We start from the raw sequence: 23,962 nt of genomic DNA, 5'->3' as shown, positions 1-23,962 counted from the left end.
TAAGAAGCAACATTATATATTTAACACAGCTCTCTTCCTTCCCCATTTACATTGATCTGAACTGGCACTGTTGACTCACCACGTGGAGACAAAACTCAGGAACTTTATTCCATATGGCAGGAAAGTTTGTAGTCTCCTTATGCTACACACACAGAACACAACAGATAGTTAGATATACATTTGAATATGGTAACATACAACATGGCCTATACAGTTATTACTTTACAAATATACATACACATCCACACACCCAGGAAGTAATTGTCCAGTGCATTTTTTCAATTTGTGTCAGGGAGAATGTAAACAGCAGTAAGGTCATAATGGTAATATGGTTTTCTCCAACAGGATCTCAGTCTTTTTTTTTTACTGCAAAAAGTTTTTGATCATCCAGTACTTTATGTCACTGATACAGTTGTCAAGGTCATTAATAGGGCTGAGGATATCATGTGAAAGTGAAATACACAACTGAGCCTTATGGGACCTCAAAGAAAATGTCATAATTGCCAGTTTAAAAGTTGTCAAGAGACACAGAGAATGTCCTGGTAGTTAGATAGGAAGAGAGCCCCTTTAAGACACGGCCACATTGACCAAATGATTTTTCTTGTTCACTGATTAAAATGCTGTGGTTGACAGTATCTAAGGCTGCAGTCCATTCTAGAAATACTAGGATAGAAGGTTTGTTTGCAGCATTGTTGATCTTTTGATCATAATACATAATACAGAGCTAGTGCAACCCAGTGCAGGTGTGTAGATGTAGCTGAGCATGGGGCAAAAACAAACACTAGGACAAAACTGATGACAATCGCATTAATCACCATTCACTCCCTAGTCAAATGACATCGGCAGTGATGCAGGTAGTGTCCTCTGTTTCTGATTAGTGGATGTCTATCAGGCCTCAACGTTACATCCATATGTGTGTAGTAATAATACCATACTAGGTCTGCTGGCTGAGACTTTATAGCTGTGCTATTATGTTTTTCAGAGTACACAAACACTGTAAACACACACCTGTCACCTGCCCAGCATGGTGCTATTACCCAGAAACACAGCTACTACACCTTATCTTTACAGTTTATACACACAGCCCTCAGCGGGGTTAATAGCCGCATTTAAAACCTGCATGTACCGACAGTAACGTACCTCATGCATGTCAGCAACAGTTAGCCTAATATAGCTAACTTGGTAATGTTATAATATCTTACCTGCTGTACTGTCCGCTGCTTTCTTGTCAGATGGGTAGCATTCCTTTCACTGTTGACTTTGTTTGTGAGGCCACATGGACAGAAATGCTGTACACTTTTAGTTATGGAATTATAAATGATAGTCCTCCCTCCAGCCCCGCTCACTTCCTCTGCTTGCTTTCATGGCAGTGTGCTGGCAGTCAGAGCTCCCCCTGCAGTCCATAAAGTGACTCTGCGCCTCAGCCCTTCCAAACCCTCCCTGCAGCCTTTGAGCCACGCCTCCACATTTGCATACACGACTCAATCCCCAATCCCCAATCCCAAATCCCCAAATCCCCAATCCTAAATGGCTAAATCCCCAAATTCTCAATCCTAAATGGCTAAATGACTAAATGCCCTATCCTAAATACCAAATCCCCAGTCCTAAATACAAAATGCCCTATCCTAAATACCAAATGCCCAATCCTAAATACAAAATGCCCTATCCTAAATACCAAATCCCCAATCCTAAATACCAAATACCCTATCCTAAATACCAAATGCCCTATCCTAAATACCAAATGCCCTATCCTAAATACCAAATCCCCAATCCTAAATACCAAATACCCTATCCTAAATACCAAATGCCCTATCCTAAATACCAAATCCCCAATCCTAAATGGCTAAATGCCCAATCCTAAATACCAAATCTCCAATCCTAAATACCAAATCCCCAATCCTAAATACCAAATGCCCTATCCTAAATACCAAATGCCCATTCCTAAATACCAAATGCCCATTCCTAAATACCAAATCCCCAATCCTAAATGTCTAAATGCCTAAACCCCAAAATAATTATCGACTTCGACTTTTAGTTTTAGATTTCGACTTTTAGTTTTCGACATTTAGTTTTAGTTCTGACCAAATAATCCCTCCATAGAATTGTACTTGCAGTAGGTTATAAATATCACCCAGTTTAAAAAAACTGTCATAATTTCTTATCCTTCCTTTGGGAAATTTGAGGTGTTGTAACTTTGTACAGTTGTGTATAGATTTAAAGTAAAAAAACACACACAAAAAAAAAGAACAACCAAGTTTTAATGTAAAAAATATAGCTTGGCCTATATATATATATATATATAGCAAGAAAGCAGTTAAATTTAATATTTATATTTTACATAGATGTGTACATTTGACAATACACCAGTCAGTGATGACGCAAACTGGTAATGAATGATACTATATGTGTAAAAAATCTCAATTTACTGCTCACTATGCACTATGTACAATGTTTGTGCACACCACGCAGAAAAGGAGACAGCAGACAAGCAACAGCCAACCTAGTGCTGTATGCATCAATTTTTTAAAAAGTTGTTATTTTCCAACTCCAAGTCCACACATGAATTAAATATAAGATGTTTTGTTCAGTGATTCTCTTACAACACCACTGTGATACCACAGCACTTTGGAGATAACCAGAAGTTTTTTTTAAGTGAATATAGTTTCTCCTTGCAATTACATGTACCTAACTAACCATTGTCCCTATAGTAAACCCATATTTAGATTAAATGAGATTAAAATCTTATTACTATTTCCATGATTTATCTGTAGGGTGGAAAATGTGTTGTTCTTTCTAACCAAATGAGCTTGTTGTGATCGTCATGTAGTCTAATCCAGATTGCAACAGGGTTGTGACTGTGTCTTGAGACAGTGAGCTGTCAGTAGCTGCTGCTGGATGAGCCTGTGTGCACTGCTTTCAGCTTTTTTTTTTTAATAGCTGCTTCAGTTTCTGGGTCCTGGTATTGTACATTTTGGCTCACTGTTACATTGGCATGGCTTAATGTGACACTTAAATAGAGCAGAACTCTCGTTATTATCAGAAACACCTGCGCTTTTCCGACTGTGACATCATAAGCCATAATGTTTGCTGTGAAACAGTCCTATTCAATTTTGAGGGTGATGTGTGTGATAAAATATATTCATGGCTCCTGAGTGAATTCAGTCATTGGTTTAAAATTCTCAGATGAAAATGACAAAGACAGACATGACATCGTATGGAGACAAATGTGAATCCCACAGTAACACCTGTCCAAGCAGTATAATAGTCATTAAAGCAGAGATGGCTGAGACAGTTGGGAAAATCAACAGCTATGTGTTTTCATTGATTGAGCGTGTGATGTCAAACACACAGTCCATTCTTTACACAGCAGGCATCTGCCTCTGTGCCTGTTGTCTCCGATACAGTTTGCTCTCTCCAGTACATCGTGAAGTTTGTTCTCCACAAGGCAACAAGGACTGGCTTAGATTTGGGACTGACCTCAAATTATCACTGAGTGCAGAAAACCAACTTGTTCTCTCAGATTTTGTCTTTATCAGCCATGCTTGAGTGCATCTGTGGGTTAGATATATGTTTTGGTTTCCCCACTATCCAAAGACATTTATTTGGGTTTTGCTTGTTTGTTCGAAAGCCATTTCACTGAGCACTTACTGGTGGTGACATCCCACAGGAGGCAATTACAGTCCTTTCTATTTCACAATTACTGCTATCATCCGTGTATGATGGAACAGCTCTAGGAACAGCTGGGACGAATAAATCAAAGCTGTGAGAGCAGAGCAGGTGGAATCGTACAGTGAAAGGAACTTCACTGTATCATCTACCAAAGATTGGGGTTTGCTGTGTGGAATATTGCACAGGTGTAGGCATCACTCAGAGCCAAGTAGGTGTGAAATATGCAAGTCAGGAGATTTCTCTGGTGTTGATTAATGGAGGGAAGTTATGTTTCAGATGATATCACATAATTGAATTAAACAGTTGTTTACCTTTTAATTTCATTCATTTCACTCATTATCTACAATCTAAAATCCAAACTGAGATGGGAAGTGGTGTAATCTATGGAGGATGTTGATGGGTTGAAGATGTAAACGTCAAATGATAGTTTTAAAGAACCAAACGTTTACTGGTTTTGCTGAGACCACTCCCACCACCCCAGTACAATGGAGTTGAATGTAATTTTGTGCTCAAAAGACTGCTCAAAAGACTGAAAAAAGTATATTTGAAAAATTTAAGTCGCTACATGTCTTGCCAGAAACAATGGCCTGGTTACTTTTAATATTCCAAATACCTCACTCTCAGTAGCTTCATTTGAATTGCATTCCTCTGCTGAAAAACTCCTATTCAAATCTTTCTAAAATCAGTCTGTGCTAAAGTTACCCTTACTTGCAGTGTCTGATTTTGATTCTTCATGCCTCTTGGGTGGATCAGATAGCTATTTGATATACTTAAATCCTAAATGTATCCAAGAAGTATTAGAGATGGATTGAAATTGAAATTGAAAACACCTTGTGAGGTAAATCCTGGAAGAACAATAAAACTTGTCTTGTTTGTTGTCCATGAATACAATTTATCCATGTGTTTGTATTAAGTTGTGGATAGATGTTGACAATCTAGCTAGCTAAACTGTCACAGTTAAAGTGCTAAAGTGCAGTAGCTCTTCTACTGTTGTTTTTGGCAGCTACAAACAGCTTCAGCTGCATTATCACCACCCTCAGGGCTGACCAAGACAGATTGCAATCATATTTGTGATCTGGCCAACAGAGTTTTGCTAAGTGTAAACAGAAGTGCAACCTGCTACCTTGTCAAAATTAACGCACTAAGCAAGTAAGTACATAGTATACGCAGTGTACTGCATGTTAGTATACTAAAGGAAGTACCCGAATTGAGACACAGCTTAGGTTTCATCACTTGAAATGACAAGTGTAAATGGGGCCTCTGTGAAAGAAGCTAGGCCTATCATTTCACTAATTGGTTACAGCAACTGATCACAATAAGCTAGTGTTATCTGTTTTCAGATAGTGGCATCAGATTTAGGACACCTAAAATGTTTTGTTTTTTTCAATCTAAAGATATAGAATTGACACTCTACCATTTCTCTACCATGTGTTTTTAAACTAGCAAATGCTGCAATCCCAATTGATCTTAAACTGATTCACACTCAGAAAAAAAAAAGTTTCTAGAAGTTGTAAAGTAAAGCTGTATATTTGCTATTTTTTAATGCATTAGAGTAATTAAAAGCACAAACATTTTGTCTGATGCCCTCCTGAGCTGGAACGTTGAGGAAGAAATAAAGATTTTGAACTTCAAGAGACTATTTCATAGTTTAAGAGTGAACCAGTTTACCCTTAGTTTTAATCTAAAAATTAAAATAACTACTTTAGGTAGGTAGGTAGGTAAGTAGGTTTATTGTAACAAAATAACAAGTTATAGAGTGAAACTGAGTTTTGTAATTCCCTTCTGCTACAGACAATATACATTAATACAGAAGTGATTATAAAAAATGGTAAACAGAGATAAACTATAATTAATGGAGCAGTGCAGAGGATGAATTAGAGTTTAAGAGACTGATAGCTTGGGGGGAAAAGCTGCTCTGCAGTCTGGTGGTGTGGCAGCAGAAACTTCTATATCTCTTCCCAGAAGGCAGCAGGGTGAACAGGCTGTGGCTGTGGTGGGTACTGTCCTTTAGTATCCTTTGGGCTCTGCGCAGGCACCTCACCTCACCCATATCACTGATGCCCGGGAGATGGATACCAATGATCTTCTGAGCAGTTTTAATCACCCGCTGCAGAGCCCTCTGGTCCTGGGCCGTGCACATCCCATGCCAGTTTGTGATGTTGCCAGTCAGGATGCTTTATATTGCTCCTCTTTAAAAGCTGACAAGAACTTGGCATGGGAATTTGGCCTTCTTAAGCTTCCTCAAGAAATACAATCATTTCTGAGCTTTCTTCACCAGCATGGAGATGTGAGACCATGTCAGATTCTCAGTGATGCTGAGTCCCAGGAACTTGAAACTATTCACCTGCTCCACCTCAACACCACTTTACAAGACAACCTGGGAAATCAGACCAGTGTTTAAGCTGTGTTCAAAAAGCTACATTCTAACACACTTACTGAAATCTAGTACCGAGCTTTCTCTGTGGATGTGCTTGAATCTATTTAGCCACTAGCTTACTGTTATGCTGGTCAGGTGTGAATGGTTTTCAGGAAACTTTAATGGTAGTAACTTATTACTGATGTCACTCATCCATGGATGAACAACAAGTCAACAAGTTTGGGTTTCCTGGAAGTAATGCTTAGGGGATGACCTTCACCCACATAAGTGCACAGAAGCTTTGGCATTCTCCCTCTCGAGGTTTCTATTTCCTTCTTTTCCATTAGTGCTTAACCGCTTGCTGCACTAACCTCATGTGGATGATCCACATGGGAATTGTGGGCTTGGATGAATGGAGAAGTCAAGTCCCTTGAAGAATGATGATAATGACATGTAATTGAACCTATCTACATGTACATAGATAAGCACACCATTTCCGCCAAAAATAGAGAACCTGGGCAATCAAATATTTAAAGTCAGGCTTACTTCTGAAATATATTTGCATACACTTTTTACAGTATCCACTTCATTTTATTCGGTACACTTCCCCATTTAAGCAAACAGCTCACTCCTGTGGACAATAAGTTACTTATAAATAAAACATAAAAATGAAGAATGCAGACAGGGACAGAGAGCTTCACTTACCATCTGAGTGAATGTTAGATTAGGCTAGATACAGCGCTGAAGGATAAGGTTTTCAACATGGTGTCTAGAGATCATAGTAGGGTGTGATTAAAAAAATAGCTCCTTCAAAGCAACAGACCCCAAAGATAGACAGATTTTTCCTAACTTGAATTCCTCATGCAGATCAATGTATAAGTCTGAAAAATTATATGTTATTACTGTCAACACATGCAGCTTTCTTCAAGAGTTTAGAACTGGAAGTCCAAAACAGATGTTGTCAGTATATATTCCTACAGGTATGTTTATGGACTGCTATCTGAACCAATCAATAGTAAATAGTTGTCCATATAGTCTCCACAACATATGTACGTTAACAGGAAAAATATGATGAATGTGTGGAGATTTTCTGGTAAAATATGTTTTTATGTTTTTTATGTGGTGGTGCGGTGGTTAGCACTGTCGCCTCACAGCAAGAAGGTCGTGGGTTCAAACCCTGGTTGCCCTGGCCTTTCTGTGTGGAGTTTGCATGTTCTCCCCATGTCTGCGTGGGTACTCCGGCTTCCTCCCATTATCCAAAGACATGCAGTCTAGGTTAATTGGCGACCCTAAATTGTCCTTAGGTGTGAGCGTGAGTGGTTGTTCGTCTATGTGTGGCCCTGCGATGGACCAGGGTGTACCCCGCCTTGCGCCCGATGTCAGCTGGGATTGGCTCCAGCCCCCCCGCGACCCTGTATGCAGGATAAGCGGTTGACGATGGATGGATGTTTATTGTCATGTAATATTTCCTTTCATATCAAGTACAACTATAGACTTGATATTTTTGTTTTTTTGTCTCTGTAATCCCACATGTCCTTTTGAATGAGTTTTAATTTTGTATGTTTTAATTAATAATTGTTTTTATGTGTTTATCCACCTGGTTGAATGGTCATCACAGAGCCTATCAACCTGCTGCTACAGTATACGTATGTGTGTGGTGAATATTTGACATGATGAAGATCCAATGGGGATCAAAATATTGTCTTTTTAAATTCATGTGTAGGTTGGAATCAGAGTGCAGATATACAGATATTAATCTTCTCATTTATGCTAATGTCCAATAGCCTGTGATGTTCGCATCACTTTTTGATATGAATCTGCAAGAAAAAAGACATGTTAAAATGGATTAAAGGTACATTTTGTAGCAGGAGGAATCAGCAGTTATGGTGACTGCGTGGGGGGCAGGGAGACTCAGGTTGCTGAACTTCATGCATGCCTGTCTGCCTCCATTACACTCATGTGAACAGGCGCTCCACAGAATGTGTCATGTCATTATTAACCACCAGGGGCCAATGAAGGGAGAGCAGCACAATGCTTTCTAAACAATATTTCCCCTGTGCTAGGGAAGTGTGGATGTGTGTTAATGTCTTTTTGCATTAGCCTGTGTGTGTGTGTGTGTGTGTGTGTGTGTGTGTGTGTGTGTGTGTGTGTGTGAGAGAGAGAGAGAGTATGAGTGTGAGATAGAGTGGAGGAGAGCAAATGAGGAAGCAAGAGAGAATTTCTGTGTACACAAGTGCTCAACATCCCTCCAAGGTATTTTTAGCATTGTTTTTCAACATTTTCAGCAGTGTCTGTTTTCCGGTCTGAGCGAAGTATGTATTTCTCATGCATTTCCCAATCATGTACCCAGCTATGGAAACACACACACATGTAAAATGCTTGCACACAAACACACACAGACTTGAGAGCATTCAGTTGCTTCTGTTCTATTGGCTAACCATCACAGGGCTACGATTGTCCCGAGCAATAAATCATTTTCACTGGCCACATCTGAAATATTAATTCCATGTTAATCAAGCACTACTTCTTAAATACACACACATGCAAAGACACACATACATACACACACATGGTGTGTGTGAGACAGAGTGGGACCCTGCATGCCTGTGTGTAAAACCTTGTAACCATTCACTAATGATAACGTGATGCAGTTACCTCTAATTTCTTTTAATATAGCACTCAGTCTTGCAACTGCAAGTAAGTGGGAAGTAAATCTGGCGTGCTCTGATTGTCAGGATTTTTGGGGGGAGATTTGACTTACTGGTTTGTTTAAATGATTTTTCCTTTTATAGCAAATGAACACAAAAAATGATAAATAATTGAATACGTAGTTACTCTCACTCTTCAGTGAAACAAGAAAGAGATCTATGCTAGCGGCTCTATGATCAGAGCAGTGCTTTGAAATAAAAACTAACTTCAGCATGCTAACATGCTCAAAATACTAAAATGCTAACAGGTGTAATGTTTGCCATGTTCACTATATTATTTTAGTGTGTTTGCATGCCCTAAGCAGCCAAAAAATATGTTCCCGTGATAACGGGATAATTTTCTTGGGATCTTCAGATAAACCATAGTTGAATAGTGGAGTCCACAGGTGTGTTTCTTTAGGATAATTTCAAACAATTTATCAGTGTCACTGGTTAACTTGGTTGGTAGGGTACAGGACTTGTAATCCATGGATTGTGTGTTTGACCCCTGCTCTCACCCCATTTTACTTTTGTGGTTTTTATTTTCCTCTTCAACAAAGTTGTTATGAACAGATTCAGGGGAATCCAATCACACATTTCCCAACGGCTGTTTCAAAGAGTCTTGTGCTCTAACAACTAAGCTAACCAGTATATATAAAAATATGCCAAAATCACCATTAAGAAACATTACAATTAAGAAGAGTGTTAAACTACTGTTTTGTTATCACGAGAAAATTATCCTGTTATCACGGGAAAACAACAGTCGTTATCTCAAGATCACGAGAAAATTATCCCGTTATCACGGGAAAACTGAGTAAAAGAATATGTGAACGGATGGTCGCTTAGGGCCTCCATAATTTCTGACCCAAACATAAATATGTACCATTTTATTTCCCAACATGAAGGTGTAAATGCTGTTTCAAAGCCCTCCATATACCTTTAGGAATGACATCCTGATGGAGAATATTTTTATTATGTTGGCCTGAAAGTAGTCAAATTTAGGCTTTTGGTACTGGAACCAGGATCAAAAATACCCACCACACGTAAGGGCGAGTTCACACCTAAAGGTCTGGTTCCTGAATCAAACCAATGCAAGGATGATACAGAGTTTCAATTTTTCATCTGATCCGATTATTTACAAAGGCAAAACTCAAAGGTTCAGAAATTGTAAATAAAAGCTGTGTGGTGGAAATGGTGTTTGATTACTGGTTCGCAGGTAAAAAATACAACCTCCAAATACTTACATACTTACTAACAGTTTGATGTACTGTTACTTTGATGTATACTATATACAGTTTCCTTCACACGATACTGCTCAACAGTTCGCTGGAAACCACTCTCCTTCATTTTATGGCTGAATATTTTAATACCTCAGTGTTCTTATGCACGTTCTCTAGTAACTGAGAAACGTTCTTCAGCCCAAATATTTAAGAGGCATCTCACTTCATTGTGTGTCCAGTGGCACGTTGAGTCTCAAAACATTTTGCACTGGTTTGCTACGGTTTCCAGTTTGAACAACATGTTTTCTCGAAATGGTGTGCAATGGTGCACAACAGGCTTTGAGATATGTTTTACCTCATTTGGTGGGTGTGTCAGAGGTTTTATCCAATCACCAGTGATATGTGTATAAACGCAGCCATATTAAAAAGGTGCAGTGCACTTGCTACACAACAGCGTGTTCAAGACACAACCGTTTCCGTTTTAAATAAACACTTTGCAATACTGGGGCTGAACGCAAAGCAGTATTCCAACATGATCATGACCAAAACACCTCCAAGATGCCCACTGCCTTGCTAAAGAAGTTGAGGGTTAAGGTGATGAATTGGCCAAGCATGTCTCCAGACCTAAACCCTATTGAGCATCTGTTGGGCATACTCAAACGGAAGGTGGAGTGCAAGGTCTTTAACATCCACCATCTCTGTGATGTTGTCATGGAGGAGGACTCCAGTGGCAACCTGTGAAACTCTGGTGAACTCCATGCCCAAGAGGGTTAAGGTAGACACTTTGGGGCCACTTTGGACATTTTCATTTAGGAGTGTACTCACTTTTGTTGCCAGGGGTTTATACATTAATGGCTGTGTGATGTGTTATTTTGAGGGGACAGCAAATTTACACTGTTATACAGCCGTACACTCACTACTTTACATTGTAGCAAAGTGTAGTTTCTTCAGTGTTGTCACATGAAAAGATATAATCAAATATAAACAAATATGTGAGGGGGGTACTCACTTTTGTGATAATTTGTGCTGTGATACTGTAACAGTGGTATGAGACCACCCCTTAGAGACAGACAAGACAGTGGTTATTTGGTCCGCACCAGAGTTTGAGTCTGGCGTTCACACCAACCCAAACCAACTGTACCAGGGGGTAAACGCTCCAGGGTTCAGTTTAATGAGACTAAACAAGGCTAGTGTGAACCCGCTCTAAGTTTTTAACTGTAGAAGGTAACTCAGTAAATTGCTAAAAGCCCTGAATTTTCCTGACAAAATATAGAGGACATGACCATAGCATCCTCAATAGTAACTACTGGCCTGGTAGCCAGTAACTGAAAACCTATGTGAAACACCTGTGTGAAATGTCTCACATCTCTCCTCATACCCTCCTCTTCAAATGCAGGTTGACTAAAAGCTCCAAAATTGAAATATGCTTTAACCTTTCTCCTTACTTTTCCTCCTAGATCCCAGTTATGACAGGGGCCTTCATGGACTCCTCACCCAATGACGACTACAGCGGCGAGCACTCGCTTTTTAACTCCTCGGCCAGCGTTCACGCGGCCGCCTCTGCCGCCTCAGTACACGGCCAGCAGGATGAGCCACAGTCCATGTCCAGCGATGCCATCTGGCTCTGGATCGCCATCGTCGCCACCATCGGAAACATTGTGGTGGTTGGCGTTGTCTACGCCTGCACTTTCTGATAAACATATGCTTACAAAAACAAACACACATACACACACGCACACACACACCCTGCTTTTTCTGGACCCCTGAGTGAGACCATGCTTTGTAGACAGACATATACATTCTCTCTATGTATCTCTGTCTCTTTCTCTCTCTCCCTTGCTCTTGGCTTTTGGATCAGTTTGGGCCCCTGAGAGTGTGGAAGATGTGATACTACACAATGACATATAGACTACAATATTTCTTCATCAGATGGAAACGACTGGGACTTGGCTGCGTTGGCACCGAGCATTTTTGGATGCTTCAACTGAAAGTTTAAAAAGTAGCTTTTGTGTACGACAGCTCTTTTTAGTTATAAACAGAAACATCAGACCTGCGCTCGCAAGCAAGAATCAAAAGAGCCTTTTCTTTTTTCTAGCTTAAGTTTCTTTCCGTGTTTCTCCTCAGACAACACCCTCACTTCTAATGCTGAGATGAGAATGGAGATTAAATGGGGCTTAAGATTCGGGTTGATCCAGGCCATCTTAAACATCCACGAGGTACTTGCTAAGCAATTTAGGGCAGTGCTGTTTAATTATGCGGCTGAACAGAGATGGTGAATATTTAAACATTTAGAAAGTACTGGGATTATTTTCATGTCGGGCAGCCCTGAGGCTCAGGACATTAGAGCTCATATAAGGACTAATTTGTGGATGAAACATGGTATGGACACTGATCATCAGTGTACATAATATTATATAGTTTCTAAACAATTTTATTGGCAGGAAACAAATAATAAGACAATAACTATCATTTAAACTCAGTTTGGTACTCATTTAAAATCTAATAAAAATAGTTTCTTAAATGTTAACGCAATTATACCCAACGGATGATGACTTTATAATTAGATGTGTAGTGTAAAACTAAGTCAACCCCTTTGAAATTAATGGTCTTATTGTCAACTACCTACAGTAATATTAACCAGGGATTATTAGAAAATCTAATTGTATTTTCATGGTCTGTTCAGTAATGTTTAGGTATTATCTACAGATGTTAACAAAATACAATTAAAAGCACAAATTGAACCGCAAGGTGATGTAGCCTACTTTACTTACAGTAGCTGATTTTTTATTTTTTATTTATTTTGTAGTTCTTATTTTGTAGTAAAAGTAGAACCGATCAGTCAGCAACAGAACGGGTGAGTTTCTGATATTACAGATATGTAAGGGCAGATGTATGTGTTCAGAAGTAATTTAACACTGACCAGATCTATAGTGGACTCTGTAATAGATGTATACTAATGTAAGTGGGAAAAGGAGGCCTTATTCTGAAATGAAATGTTATTTATCAAGCTGTCCCTCTACATTTATCAGCGTTCAGTAAATTAGTTTTGTGTTACTGTGTAAATCTGGAGGCAGCTGTCTCCATGGCAACTACAGTAATCCTCGTCCTAAATGGGAACAACAACTTTACTCTGAGACTCCGGCATTAACCTGCAGCCACAGATGCAATTTATGTTTTTTATTCGGAGTATTTAATGATTGCTCCCACACAAAGAAAGTCACAGGGAACACTGCACTGCATTTAGACAAATATTACATCTTGTAACGATTGAATGTTTGAACTTTGCTTATTGCGCATTGCTTACACTGTTTTTATTTCCCTTTTTAAGACAGTAAGCTACCATAGGAGAACTGAAAAAACATGTTAATAATCTTGTTATTCCAGTAGTAGTTTTATTTGTCTGTCAACTGTTCTTTCTTTACCTGACAACCTGACTGATCTATATTTTTTAGACACAGAGAGAAATAGAAAGAGAGAGCTCTTTTTGTTAGTAAACTTATATTTCTTTGGGTGTTTAGGAGTTAATATCAATGTGCTTTATGGAAAAAGCTATGAACCTGTCTTGTAAACACCATACATGTCCAAATGTTCATACACTGCAAATTACAATACTAGCTTAACGTATTAACTGTACCATGTAAGGAGAAATGCAGACACTAATATCTCTGTATACTTCTACAATGTTTAAAGAAGGACTTTTCAAGCCTGTTATTTTTAATAAATGGTTGATGTAGAGATACTGTATTTAGACATGTTGTAAACCACATACACACTCCTTTTGTAGAGACATATGCTATTAAAATTTCTGTATCAATGCATTTTGTTTTTTTCTGTTGACAAAAGATGTACAAATGTCCACAGAAATGTTTCATCTGAACCTTAAGTGTCAAGTGAAAAAATATTCACTGGAAACATTGTTGGCTGAATGTAAACTTTTGGCTTTTAACACAGTGCTTGATCATGTGAGAAGGTGTCAATATTTTCTCCTCCTGAATCACCTGCCGTCGCTCCTGGTGAAGCTGACAGACATCACCAGTTGCTGCTGAGACATCAGGTGAGATTGATGCGACACTTAGAGGGCGCCATCTGTCATTTTGACACAGGCACGAGTTGTTAAGAAACCACCTGGATTCACTCCTGTGTGGACCCCTGCATCCCGCCATCTCTCTTTGTCTTCATACTCGTTTCGCTGAACCAACAGACTGTGCAGGAAGTAAAGACACTTACAAATAACATACAATATTAAAACAAAGCAAGACAGTCTTGTCCGCTTAAATGAAGGTTATTTGCAAAGCAGAAGTGCTTCTGGGCATTTCTGTATGCATTTATCCTGCAGTTTGAAATCCTAAAAGCTAAAATTAGGCTACATTTATTCGATGAAGTGAGCTAACTTTTTACTGCAACAACACCCAAGAGTCTACAGCCAATATTACAGGTATGTGGTCATAAACCAAAGTTACATTTTGTCCTAATGGTGGAGCTGGATAAAAAGTGTCATTAAAATTCTGTACCAACTTCTACCACGCTTGTTGTGGTACTACAGAAAAACTAAGGGGACAACCAAAGGTATTAGTCTTCATCTCCTGGCCAAAATGGATTTCTGGGACAAATTTTACAGCAATCTATTTATTAGTTAAGACATTTCACAAAATGTCATGTCAACCTGGTGGGGAAAAGTGGGGAGAGTCAGGGAATCATTAGGATTCATCCTCTGAACACCTTGAATGTTGTACAAAATTGAATGGCAATCACCATGTAGTTCTTGAGATACTTCAGTCTGGACCAAAGTGACTGAACAACCCACAGGCCGACTGCCATCACCATTGCTATCGCCATCGCCATGTTACTAACATGACTAAAAACCTCAGTGTGTTAAAACAATGTTAGATGGTTCTGTCTACTTAAAAGAGACAAAAGAAATGTTTTGGTACCTTTTATGGGTACAGTCGATACATTTGTCTCATAAATTTGAGAACCATTGATAGCCAAAATTGGTGTTATTGGATGGATAAATACGTAATTTACCCTTTTCACTGTCACATCATCTTTAATGAGATCTACAGCATCACAGATGCTCTTTTAACTATAACAATCATACCCAGAATGGCTTACTCTAGAAGATTGTAGTTGCAAATCCCAAGTCACCCTGGGGAGAAGTGATGTCAAAAATATTTAGAGATCACATTTATAATTCCATGAAACTGCGCTGCTCAACCTTCACACTACCTTACAGACTGAACCCTTTCAACACTGTAAAGGCAGCTTGGTTTGATAATATGCAAGGGCATAAGTATGCTTCAGGGCGGGATGATTTGTGATTGACAAGTCGTTACCATGGCGACCTGTCAGTCAGGCTGGAGTGACTTGTACCCACGGTAGTGTGTAAATTTAACCAACACTGTTGAAAAAGCTTATTAGGAGTTGACTGTTCACTTTCTCTGGTGAGTACATTTAGTTTTAAGACTGTTGTTCGCTAGACAAAATGATCTTCCCGGTTAAATGAGTTAACGTGAATTACAGATGTACCTAGCTAAGCAAGCTAGCTAGCTCCACACACGGCAAGCTAGCTAGCTCCACCGTCTCGTCCAAATGCGATCAGACTCAAGGCTTCAAAACAACAGTCCACAAACCAACGGATGACGTATAATAACTATGTCCACTTCTTATATACAGTCCATGGTTTTGGTCCACTGCCTACCTTTTTCAGACCCTCAGCCACTTTATTTCTAAAAAGCAACTAGCAACAAATCTAGTGAGTTATTCAGATCATCAGATGGAAAGTGAGAAATACACAGAAGTCTATTTAATTGTAGGCTAATTTATTTCCATGCATGTTGCTATTATTAGACTTTCAGGTGATGGTTTCAGAGAAGTCTACAGTGGCTAGAACTTCATTTATATGGTCTGTGCAATATGAGGCTGGCTTTGCCTGTGAATAATGAATAATGTGGTTAATTTAAAACCAGATTGAGATTAATCAGTCTGAAAGTGTGAGGAAAGGAAAGGAAAGCAAAGCAAAAAAGGTCAAAGTATGAAACAGGAGGATGTAAGGAGAGGTGGTCTCGCTGCTCATCGGTTGCCCTCGAGTCTCACAGGATGTAACACTTCAACCAACCTCCTGTCCAATCAAGAGTGACAGCTTGGTGATGAGGTGCTGGATATGCTAATATATGCCAAGCCGCTTAGACACATCCTGTCCAACTGTCACTACAGAGACAAATGGGAACGTAGACTATGGGTCTATAATTATCCTAAGCCTTAACAAAAGCTACAAATTACTCTCTATATAATGTGTCACATACTGAATTTATGGGTATAACAGCAAATTGATATTTGTGACAAAGCATTGCAACAGCAAGAGGAGAGGTAGAAGTGGGTGTCTATTGCAGTGCCTGTGTTTACAGTATGTGGGTGTGTGAGTAATAGTTCAGCTCTTCAGTTTCATCAGGAGCCTGCAGGTAGCGTCAACACACACTTATCCATCAATGAAGAAAGAATGATGCAGAAATTAAAAACACAAATATATAATACAGTCAGTGTTGTTGGGTATCCTATACTTTGGCTTGGTATCCTAGTTCAAAGGTCTTATATTACAATTACTTCACACTGATTATAATAGGATGAGACCAACTTTTTGGAGGATAAATCACTCAGCTATCGCTATTTGTTTTGCTTTAAAGTTTTGTTTTAAGAAACTGTGACTCTGCAGACAATCACATGGACACTATGACCAATTTTTGGATTGCTTTGAGAGGTCAAAACTCCAAAACACTTGCAGAATAATGATCAACTTTATTGTGAGACCAACACTCTTTGGCTGGCAGCCTTTTGGCGTTTCATCAAAATAAGTTGTACAAGGAACAACTTTATTAAGAGACAAAGTGTTGTTGGAATTTTGACTTGTCATTTATTTCCCTTCTCCATGCACCTTTGAAGTAGGTGAAGTTGTGTCAAAAAACCCAACTCTGATTTTTGGATTGCTACAAACTATATCATACTTTCTAGCATACTGTATGCTAATGCAGTAGCATGGGCTCTGCTATCCCAGAAGGTGACAAACTGGACCAAATTTTTAAAAAGTTGTCTTGGTTTTTTCATGCCCCAAGATGATTTTTCTAACTGCATTACACAAAGAATGTACTTCCTTGGAAATTAGACAGTATTTTTCCAAGTGTGCAGCAGGGAGCTGAAGTCAAAAGTTTAATGAATGTCCCCAGGTGAATGAGCTCATAGCAGCAGACCACAATAGAGGGAGGATAATGGAGACACATTAGTTTGCTGCAGGTTAATGTTCATTGGCTTTTTCGGGTCCATAGGATTAGGTTATCAGAATCAATAGTGTTGTTTCGATTGCAATGTTTCCTGTTTGAGGTCAGTTTCCAAGAAGAAGAAAGAGTGCTTGTTCTCATCAGATCAACAGCCTGCCTCCTCTCCACTATATATTTGTCTGATTGTATGAATTATGCTGTGTTTCCATCATGTGTAATAGATTCTGATGTATATTAACTCTTTTAGCGCACGAGCAGAATGGAGTTTTATTCTTTGGTCCTATGACTGTGGGAGTAACTGACAGCTGTCATCACACTAACAGATATTTTTACCAACTGGCATTGTGTGATTACCTCTTGATAACATAAGAAAGGCAAGAAATGTTGGTGAGAAAACGAGTTTAGGTGGACTGCTACCATGGCAACAGCAGGCTGTAACGGCTTTGGACAGCACCTTTAGCTTGTGGCAACCATTTCTAGACCTCGATTTTGCTTATCATTATTGGGTTTTTCTTCTTCCTGCCTTTCTTTGTCATATGCAAACAAACCCGTGAACACACCCTCTAATGATGCTTGTCAATCTATTCAGCCAATATTTTCAGATGAGGAGCTCACAGAGCATCAGCTACAGCTCTGACTAATTAGAGAGATTAAACAAGATGATAAGCCCTGTAAGCAGAATTATTTGTGATGGGATAGTATTACCAATTCAGCAGAAATTGACACAGAGTAGATACTGATGGTGTGTATCCTTAGTAAGATTCAATTTGTTATTTTCCCTCCAAAATAGAGTCGTAACTGAAAGCTTTATCACGGATTAATTTAGTCCAGTTATCATTTGTAAGGACACAAAATGCAGGTGAAAAGGAAGTCACATGTAATCCATTTCTGCATTAGGCTTTCCTTTCTACCACCAATCCCATGAGATGGTAAACAGTGTGCCAAGTGTGACAGGAAGAGAGTCTTTAATGCAATCCCGGGGGCTCCACTACCCCCTGATGCTGCAGCAGCCTCAGTGAAAATGCTTCATTACTGTTACTCCATGATGGGAGCTCAGCATCACCCGTCATCCAACAGGCTGGATAGGGGGGGACAATGCCCCTCTCTCCACTTCACTTTCCTGTGCCACATTCTTCTTAAGTTGTGAATCACTGTATCCCTGCAAATGCCCCTATATTGCAACACTTAAAGTAAAAAGATTTTTCAGTCATTCCCATCCACCCCATGTCTAGGCTGCAAACGTGTTAGATGCGTTTTTAATTGGCATGTCTTACGCAACAGATACGCCATAATTTTATGTCATCTATGCAGCTGTCTGCATCGGCACTTTGCACTTTTCTCGTCTCAGCGTTTATTTACACTTTTTGAAAAATACGCAAGTAAATACAAGATCGACGCACAATTGAAAGACACAGAATAAATATATTTATCTACATTTTCCAACATAGACCTATATTGTAGTGACAGCCCACATTTCCCATCATGCCTAGTAGTTTGTTAAGTTTAAATGTTTTATGGTCCAAATGTGAATATTACTCTTTGTTAGTGTTTGTAATGTGTATGTTCAGAACATTGTGGTTTATGTTGGCAAATGTTATTTAGTTGTAACCATTAACCACTTCTGAAATTAATCTGGCATCTCTTTTGATTTTGAATGCTGTTGAGTTCGTGGCTAGGTATCTCTCTCACACTCTTCTGTGAGACAGGAGAAAAGAAGTATCTGTCCATGCCTGTCATCTCATACAGAAACCCTTTGAAAGTGAGTATTTATGAGGAAACTGTCACATGAACAAGATGGATAAAGCCCTGCACCCTGAGCCAAGTGTCTATTAAGTTTATCAATCTTATTCATTTTTTAATATAACCTTCATTGTCTTCAAAAAAGCTCGCGTCACACAGATTGATATAGTATTTACAATGCTATATCAGTCTGGCAGGAAATAGTGAGGTAATCAAAGTTTAGCCTACAGCCATGCTTGCAGCTCTGTGAGATTTCTTAGGCTCATCAGGGGATCATTAAAGTCAGTAGAATTCATCCACAAGGGATCATGAATGCTAGCTGTTAAAATATGGTTAAGATACTGTATATAGACTGGGAAAACAACCAGCACATCTGTCCTTACTGTTCGCTACAAAGATACACTTGTAAGTTTCAGGCAATCAATAATCATAAAACAGCTATGATGTTGGATTTATAAGCAGAACCTGATCTGTTTAGCGGACCTAACAGTAAACATCATTCTCAGAAAGTACTGGACTCCCATTCCCCAGGACACCACTGCCACAGCTCTGTCACTACACTGGATTTGATTGGATATCAGCATGCAGAACATGTCACCATGGAGACTGGCATGTATCACTCTAGTTGCCTAACACACCCATTGGCAGACACAGTTGAGCCTCACTTAGACGGTTGCTGGCCAAGACTAAAGTGGAAACCACTTCGGGGGCTAATATGTGATCCATTGAAAAACAGAGTGAGGCAAATAAAGAGACAGATAGACTGATGCACAGGCTGACAGAAAATGACAGGATGATTGAGAAGAGCCAAAATGCAAAAGATTGGGGAGGAAAAGGATCAGGATTAACAGTGGAAACCTTCCTGTCCATTTCTCTGTGTGGTGATGAATGTCTGACAGGTGTTCTCTCAGAGCAGAGATTGATCGATGCTGATCTTGTCATCCAGTCCTCGCTGAAACTTTGGCAAGGGAGCCAGGAGACTGTTTTCTGTTTCTGGCAATTCCTATACCCACCATGTTATTTATGATTCATGACATGTAAGATCATTTATGTGTTGCTTTAATGAAGGCTGTAGGGTATTGAGGGCCTTTCTTAATTTAAAGTAGTAATACCACAGTGTACAAATACTCTTACTGTTACAATACAACATTTCTTAAGTAACAAATATTATAATCAAATTATAATGAAGAACAGCCTATGTCAGTGTCGACGTAATTATATATTATCAGTGGTGCAAAGTAGTAAGTAAAGTAAGAAAGAAGTAAGAAAAAGTACAACTTTGTACTTGTCCTCCACAAATATTGTACTATAAATATAAAGTAGCAGAAAATGGAAATACACAAGTAAAAGTACCTCAAACCTGCACTTAACTGCAATACTTGTAAATTGCAGTACTAGTAAATGTACATTCCATCACTGTTTGAAAGCAAGTTGTAATGTATGTTTTATATTTTAGAAATCATCACATTCACATTAAACCATATATTTCAGTAGCCTCAGATAAATCACATGTCTGATGGCAGTCAAGTACAAGTCTGCTGTCCTGACATCTTAGTGTTCTGTCGATTACATTTCCAAGATCAGAACATTTTATATTTCATCCACTAGAGGGCTCTATATCAAGCATTTTCTAGATGGTAATCCAAGATGATAAGGATTAGAGTCAGAGTACACACATTACATACTGTATGTATACTGTAGACTCACAATCAACTTTATTGGCAAAGGATTTGACTTCACTATTCTGTAAATATACTCACACTTCTGCCAAGTTAGAATAAAAGTGCAAGGAATACTGGAATTCATCATGTAGAAAAGTGTAATAAGTTTTACAGAGTATATTTACAGTATATACAGTATGTTCAGACTGTATGTTGTACAAACTGATCCATTTTATATACTTATGAGTGTGTACTGTATAGTAAATCTTTTTGTATTGCAGGCTCATGCTCTGGAATATAATATGACTGTTTTAACAGTTCATGTGATGGCATGTGGAAAGAGACTGTTCTGTGTCTGTGGACGCACACTAGGAAAAATGACTTGAAGGAAATAGATTATGTGCATGTTGTGAGGGGTTTTCCCTGCCTGTCTTAGTCTATGTAACCAGATATCCTGTATGTCTTTTATTTGTATAGTTTAAAACTAATCTGTATATGATAAGAAGCAACTTGAAATGAAAGAGTGAAAGTTTTAACAAAATATGCCTTTCCATTATTTTTTCATTGCGTCAGCTTTTCTAAAGGTTTTTGAGACGTTTTAAAGATATGAAGGAGACAAGGTTGTGATATGCAGTCGCAATCCTCTCTGTAAGTATCACCATACTGTCAAAAGCCATTCAGTAAAACAAGCAGTCATCTCTTTTATACCTCTGAGGCTAACTTTGGCAATGTAGTCTGTCAGTCGGCATGAGAGTACACCATATTTAACTGTCTAAAACAAGACATGCCTGTTATCTTTTTGTCTTACGTTGCATTTTAGTTTTCACTTATGAGACATTCCTTTAATGGTGGAAAATTAAAAAAAAATATTAGAAGATGAATTTTTTCATAATAAAACGTCTCCGTTGAGTCATATTTTACACTATGGAAATTATCCCAGGTGCTTTTTAATAAGAAGTTTAAAAGATATTGTGTTGCTGAGATGGTTTTACAGAATATGAACACTTACATTAATTGGTCTGATTTACAGCACGGATGGGAAAATTCCCTTATTTCTCAATAATATTGGCAGATGTTGACAAAGTGGACACTTAAAATCATTCTGGAGTCGTAACCACAGTCTGTGAGTGGCTGAATGATCAAATATTCATTCCCAATCTAGTGGCTTTCTCCCACATAGTTTACCTCTCACTCAGTTCTTCTCTAAACTATTGCCACCCACGGCCAGAAACGTAAGTTTTCAACTCCGTCACTGCACACAAACATGTTTATTTCACCATAAATGGAAGATTTCCTGGTGTAGGCAAAATGTTTTTTAATTTGTTCTAACGTTCAAATCACATAATGAAAACAAAACTCAAAATCAGACGACAAATGTTTGAATTGCAACCGCCCACGGGTAGCTGACTCAGTGCGTTGCATAATGTCTTGTGATGGCTGGTTTGTTAATATGAAAAAGGGATGTGAAATTAAATCCTATTTTTATTACCTAGGGACGATTTGCTCATTTTCTGCCTTCATTTGATGGTGTATTTTCTTGCCAGGAACATCTGAGCAGTCAGACTCACAAAATTACAAACATGGGTTGGAGAAATGGCCTTGTGTTCCATGGCTGGCTGAATTAGTGGAATCGCCCAATGCTCGTCAAAGTTGCATTAGTGGTTTCGGATGAGAGACAAGGCCTGGGGCCACTCCCAGCATCAGCCCCTGAGGCTGGTTTGATTCCACCTCTCAACTCAACTGAACTTTATTTATAAAGCTCTGTCCACATAACACAGCTGATACAGTGATGATAGTAATAATAATAATAGTTAAAGCATAGTGACAACACAGAGACCTACAGTGACTACAGAGACCTGAGCTGGTAAAGTTAGGCACAGTTAAAGGCTAGTGAGTAAAAGTATATTTTAAGACTCTAGAAAATCTCAATAGTGGAGAGAATCGGATAGTGGGAGGAAGAGAATTTCAAAGTTTTGGGGCAGCAATCTCATATGAGCTTGCACTCTCCTTTCAAAGGCCCTGATTGTGCCGGACAGCTGTGAAAGCAATATATAAATGATACAAGAGGAGCTGAGCCCTGTTATCTCAAATCTGTGAGGAGTTATGAAACAGGGAACGGTGGTGGGATCAGCACCAAGAAATGGAGCTCATAGACTGGAAAATAAAGGAGACAAGTAGAAGGAGACAGGAAGTGAGCTGAGTTTTTTCGAAGTGGAGCATGAGACTTGCTGCCCCCTTGTCTAGACATTTTTTATTTACCTCATTACACAACACTGAGACATCAATAGAGTTGTACTCTATTGTCATAATTACTCAATGACCTGTCAGTTTGATAAATTACGTTAGAGTCCACTGTGTAAAGGATTCATAGAGTGTCTCTAAACTTATGAAGGATTGAGAGGCTTAAATCACAAACATTAGCCTAAAGTAACAAGGCTGTTAAATCTAATAAATGTTATGTTTGGACATAGGCATAGTACAAAAAAAAACATGTTTCTTCACTTAACCAGGAAGATTTTAATTGTTGTTTTGAGATAACCCACTACTTAGATCTCTTTTCTTTTCTTACAATGGAATTGCGTTTGTGGTGCCCATATCATTGGAAAATTCCATTTGAAAAACCCAACAGCAGCTTGCATTTCCAGAAACAATGTTTTTGTTACTCAGGATAAACCACAAACCTTGCTGTCAACATTTATTATAGTATTACTTACAGTATTTTTATGTTTTTATGTTAACTGTCTACAATACAATAGAAACAAGCTACACCATTTTACATTAAGTTTAGTTTTCCACCAACCCCTACAGCAAGACACAGGAACAGGATGAACGTCTTCAGAGAACACACCACAGTAAAACTCCTTACCTCAATGTTTTCATTGGCAGTTTTGGTATTGTTACTGAATTATTGGTAAAAACCGTTGAGAGCATGAGCCAAAAGACAGGAGGTATTTCTGTGCAGCAACGGTGCAGATCATTGTTCATTGTTCACTGTGGGCCGTTTCTCAGGAAGAGAGGTTACATATCTTTAACTACTGTGGGCTCGAACAATTACAAGAAATGCAGTAACTGTGCCTTTAAATTACAATTTGCTGCAGTTGTTTGTGGAAATATTTTCAACCCCTTCCTCCTGTTTTTTTTTTCTTTTAATTGCTTGTTAAACTGTTAGTCAGCCCATTAAAATGGCAGATCAGTCAGTTTCCATTGCACTAATTTTACTTCAGTCTTAACAAGTCACATACCCAGACATCACTGTAGGCAATTTTGAAACAGCCACCTCTCATATTAGATTAAGAACCAGATGTTTGGGGGGAAAATCTGTATTTGATTACATAAAATGCCACAAAGGCAGCTTTCCATG

General features: G+C 38.7%; 2 protein-coding genes across 5 annotated transcripts in view; both read left to right on the top strand.

Moving 5' to 3' along the window:
- LOC123979665 (uncharacterized protein C14orf132) overlaps nucleotides 1-13,750 on the top strand; it is a 41,926-nt gene extending 28,176 nt beyond the window's left edge. The window contains exon 2 of the mRNA XM_046063702.1: nucleotides 11,390-13,750. Coding sequence (XP_045919658.1) covers nucleotides 11,390-11,626 — 237 coding nt within the window. The 3' untranslated portion in view covers nucleotides 11,627-13,750. The remainder of the gene's footprint in view (nucleotides 1-11,389) is intronic.
- Nucleotides 13,751-15,254: 1,504 nt separating this feature from the next.
- The window catches only part of LOC123978860 (B2 bradykinin receptor-like), a 32,456-nt gene continuing 23,748 nt past the window's right edge, over nucleotides 15,255-23,962 (top strand). Inside the window, exons 1-3 of one of the 4 annotated variants that reach the window (XR_006827070.1) lie at nucleotides 15,255-15,373; nucleotides 18,866-18,959; nucleotides 19,840-21,282. The gene's annotated coding sequence lies outside the window, so the exon portion shown is untranslated. Of the gene's footprint in view, nucleotides 15,374-18,865; nucleotides 18,960-19,446; nucleotides 21,283-23,962 lie in introns of those variants that run through there. The other 3 variants (XR_006827069.1, XR_006827068.1, XM_046062391.1) reach the window with 3 other exon arrangements.

The sequence above is a fragment of the Micropterus dolomieu genome, linkage group LG11, assembly GCF_021292245.1.
Source record: "Micropterus dolomieu isolate WLL.071019.BEF.003 ecotype Adirondacks linkage group LG11, ASM2129224v1, whole genome shotgun sequence".
Taxonomy (NCBI): domain Eukaryota; kingdom Metazoa; phylum Chordata; class Actinopteri; order Centrarchiformes; family Centrarchidae; genus Micropterus; species Micropterus dolomieu.
This window is presented reverse-complemented; position numbering and strand designations above follow the sequence as displayed.